At 40.6% G+C, this 4332-nt stretch overlaps 1 protein-coding gene across 1 annotated transcript; it reads left to right on the forward strand.

The window, feature by feature from the left end:
• Positions 1-645: 645 nt before the first annotated feature.
• On the forward strand, positions 646-3947 carry LOC120736499 (transmembrane protein 238-like). The gene is made up of 2 exons (XM_040036676.1): positions 646-1342; positions 3836-3947. Exon 1 carries the CDS (start codon positions 782-784, stop codon positions 1331-1333), a length of 552 nt encoding a protein of 183 aa, XP_039892610.1. The 5' UTR covers positions 646-781; the 3' UTR covers positions 1334-1342; positions 3836-3947.
• The last annotated feature ends 385 nt before the right edge of the window (positions 3948-4332 follow it).

Below are 4332 nucleotides of genomic sequence, written 5' to 3' on the forward strand. Positions count from 1 at the left end.
TGTCGCGGATAAATACAACAAGATTAAACTATACCATACCAAAAAAAAGAAGATTTATTCATAACACACGTGAAAAGACCCAGGAAAACCGAGTTAATGATAAAAACGATAACAAAATAATGCTGAAAACCGATAAAAACCCTGAAAACCATACATTTCACACCTGAGCCTCAACTCTCGCGGCCTGGTAACGACTCACGGACCGGAACCGGTCCGAGGCCCGGGGGTTGGTGACCGCTGTCCTAGGGCATATAATTCAATAAAAATCAGTGAATATGACATATTTCAGAGCTTTAATGCTTAGATAACTATTTTTTTTATATATTAATAAGACGTTTCAAATCAGATGACGGTGGTGTTACACAATTAAATTGTGCAGATAACACACCAGACTAAACGTGCACAACATAAATAATGAAACACACAGATACAAAAAATATGTTTTATAAATCTAAGCAGCAGCATGTTCAGGTTAAATCCACCTGACAATCACTGGACAGCTGAACTTGCAGCTTGGATGAAATGACCTTTTCATCCCAATGTAGATGTAGGTCTTATTTCCATTGTCTCCAGACGACCAGGTATGGAAATTTACACTGTGCATCTAAAAGTGGCATTAAGCACAAGCTACGCTTTCGAGTCAGTGACGTGGAATCAGGGCGGGGTTTGCGCAGTTCATCACCGCACAGGTGTAAGAGTGTGGAAATGTGCGTGCTGAAGGACAAGTTGTTTGAGCTACTCTGCGCCGTTACTTGGGCTCGGTTCTTGACTCTGCTCTGGGATGGATCGCAGCTTCGTGGGGAACTGCCCGCCGTTATTCTTCCTCGCCCTCATTTTTGACGTTATTGGTCTGATTGTACTGTTGGTCGGGATTTTCGGAAACCTTAAGCTGGACGGCCGCTTCTATGGAGATTTCCTCATCTACACGGGCTCACTCATCATTTTTCTCAGCTTAGTGTGGTGGGTACTGTGGTACACGGGAAACGTACAGCTTTACTCGGCTGACAGGACGAACTCCATCAACTTAAGGTACTGGGCCAGGAAACTGTCCGAGAGGCTGTCCGTGAGCGGCAAGAAGCCCATGGAAGCAGATGACTTCAAGAAGAAAAGCATGGGGAACGGGAAAGAGATGAGCGGCACTGTGCGTGCGTCTGCGCCGCCTCGGGTTATGTGGGAAGGTGGCAACTTAGTCTTGTCCGGCCATGACAACAAAGGCTTTGATGGAGGGACTGAGTGCGCATCCCTAGCATACAAAAACATGGAGCTGGGGGTGCTGAGGAGCTCAGATGTGGGTCTGCAGGCACAGGATTGCAAACCAGAGAGGCTGCTCTGACAGATCATGGTGCGTATTTCACCCAACAGCAAACCAGAGGCCTTATTCGCGTCCTTTCTGTCTTGAGTCTATTATTGGAACTTGTTCAGTGTTGCGGAGACTTTGAAAACTCATTCGCTCCTTCCCTAACCTACTGAATCTCCTGACACTGTAACCTGTTACATTCTGTAAAAGTTAAAGCAAACTGAAAAATGAATGATCCCCAGACTGTGTGGAACCCAAAAACAATTCTAATTGAAAGTCATAAATATTCAGCACGTTGCCCTGCTTTCACCCTTCCTGCCACTTTGCTGCTGTTTTGCTTGTTGTTAGCTGCTCACTGCCACAGCATTAACTCTTTCATCAGTGATGTTGGCATCCACATTGTCTTACATAATGACCTGGCAACCCACTCGAACTGCCGTCACCCCAGTTATAATTATCAGATATTTTACATCACACTACCCTTAGATGTCACCCACAGGGAAAGGGGAGGAATGGGTGCCCTCAGATTAGAGCTCTGCCAAAGAGTGGAGCTCAACACCAGCTCCTCCAAAGAGTAGCTTTCCAGGACCTTTCTCAGCACTCAGCGCATGAATAACTGTAATAATAGATTGAGGGGTTTTTTCTTTTCTTTTCCTAGCTGCTGTGAAAAGATCTTCAGTGGCCTGTGGCAGCTTTTAATTAATGAGCCTGACCATTTCTACTCACCTTCACAGTTATTATTTTAGCTGTCAGTTTGCTTGTAACTGGCTGGCAAGCCAGACCTTTGGGCCAAAACGAGCAATTGCATTTTAATGGAACAAAGCAGCACTTTTGATCCAGTGAAATGGAGTGCGGTAGATCGGTAGGTGGGTGGGTGGTTGTAGGTATGGTTGGGCACCCGGCCACAGAAAACGAGCAGGGATCATATACGAATCTGCCTTTGCCCATCCAGTAGTTCCATGTAGTTAACTCTAATGGCTCCTAGCCAGAGTCCTACATTACCTAACTTGACTAATGATCTTGAGATATGGAAATGTGACAAATGCTGTGGTCACAAAAGCAAACACTGTATTCTCAACAATAAGGCTGTGTTCTGTACTCTGACTTTACTGCGTTTGATGTAAGACAAGCAAGCAGTGAGACACTAAACTAAGGTCACGTCCCATGTTTCTGGGAATTCAACACAAGAGTCGGTATACCTCCACTGGAGTTCATATTTTTCTACATTTACAAGGTTTCTGGTACTAAATCTTAAAGCAGTTTTTCCATACATGGATTAAACCTAGCCCAGGCCCAGAAAAGAAAAATTCAATGAAGACTTTTATTGAAAAAAAGTTTATGCTTATGTGGGCTCAGTCTATGTTTTGGGAGCTGAGCCTTACTGACTAAACAATCTATTTTATCCAACATTTATACAATGACATAAAAAGGGTTTTACAGTTTATTTAAAAATGTAAAAGCCAGGAAGCTGACAATTTTAAAAATCAAGACTTGATGTTTATTAAATTAGACTTTTGATAAATAAGATATTTACTCTTTAGAAAAGTATTTTTCAGACAAACATCCAGCTGTAATTGGAAAAAAGACCAGCCATCACAGGTTAATTATAAATCACAGCTACTGAAAACTATGTTACTCCCTGACTAAACTGCAGTCAGTTATGTTTACATAATATTCTTTTAATTTGACATGCTTCATTGCATGTCTTTATTGCATTTTAAATTTCATTCATCTAAATCTATTCTTTTTGTAATTAAACCTAGCCCCCTTTAATCGTACACTTGTCTTTTTACTTCAGTATACTGAACTAAACTTGGAGTCAGTAAAAGTTTCACAGGCTGGTTTGGTTGAAGATTTTTTTTTTAAAAAACACAGGTGTGTTTGGGCGGAGTCACGGTGCAGACCTCAGTATCACTGAACTCACTGCCCACAGTTCTGACTGAAGGCACATTATATTACCCATGTTTATCACTGTACATTCCTCCAGTGATCACACGCCTCCACCTAAGGATAACATTGCTTTTGTAGCAACCACCTATTCTTTATATAATGAGTCAGCGTGTAATGTGTTTATCAGTTAGATTTGATATTACACTGTGGACCTAAAACTGCAAACAAGATATTTCATAACATACATTAATCCTGCCATTAGCAGTTAGGATCAGGATTTGGTGTTGAGCCGTGCATGTACTTGTTGCTATAGTAGGCTAATAATGCTGAATGGATTCACTGTTTGTTTGTTTGTAGTAAACATCTAGTTCTTTCAAGGGTTAATGTATTTTTATGTATTTTTCATTTCTTTTCTTGGGGGTTAAATAGCAGATAATAATGAGTTATTTATGTTAGTTTATTATTTAAAATTTATATTCACATTCCAATCATGAAAAAAATATTTATACAATTAACTTGGCTCTTAGTTAAATAATGGTAATATCCTATTACCATGTTCTGAAAGTCAGTTGCAATTGATACTTTAATTTAATCCGATTCTCAACTCGGCCAGTAAATAAAAGCCTCATCTCCTCTTCTTCTTTACAGGTGATGACCGACTTTCCCATTGTTTTGAAGGGTGGTTCTCACTCCTTCACCGTGCCTGAGCCACGTTCCGAAAACTCCAACAAACTGAAAAACCTGAGCCGATGTCATTTTTAAAAAAAATATTATTAAATAGGGGAGACAGTTTCTTAATCAGGGAAGAGCCCCACATCCACATTAAGGAGACGGGCTGTGCACATTGCAAGAAAAAGTCTTGGACATAGTCTTTTTTTTTTTTCTTTTTTTGTGTGTGTACTGTTTTCATGACAGATGTCAATTATTTTTTCAATAAAGTGTATTTGAATGTAGTCATTGCCTGATTATCTTCATGGATGACTGCTTATGTCTGATCCTCTCCTTTTTTTGAGTTCACCTTCTGTTCTGTATGTCTATTTTTTTTCTCTCATCATTGTTGGACGCTGCCTGGTGTTTTTCTTTGTTGCTGTCTCCTGGATGCAGTAGGCTTTGTCCTCTTCTTCTTTGGCATTTTCGCTCCCCTC

Source organism: Simochromis diagramma, unplaced genomic scaffold (genome assembly GCF_900408965.1).
Source record: "Simochromis diagramma unplaced genomic scaffold, fSimDia1.1 OVJJ01000371.1, whole genome shotgun sequence".
Lineage (NCBI taxonomy): Eukaryota > Metazoa > Chordata > Actinopteri > Cichliformes > Cichlidae > Simochromis > Simochromis diagramma.

What these genes read in the sequence shown, in the direction of transcription:
- LOC120736499 (XM_040036676.1), top strand. Translation starts at nt 782, where the DNA reads ATGGATCGCAGCTTCGTGGGGAACTGCCCGCCGTTATTCTTCCTCGCC.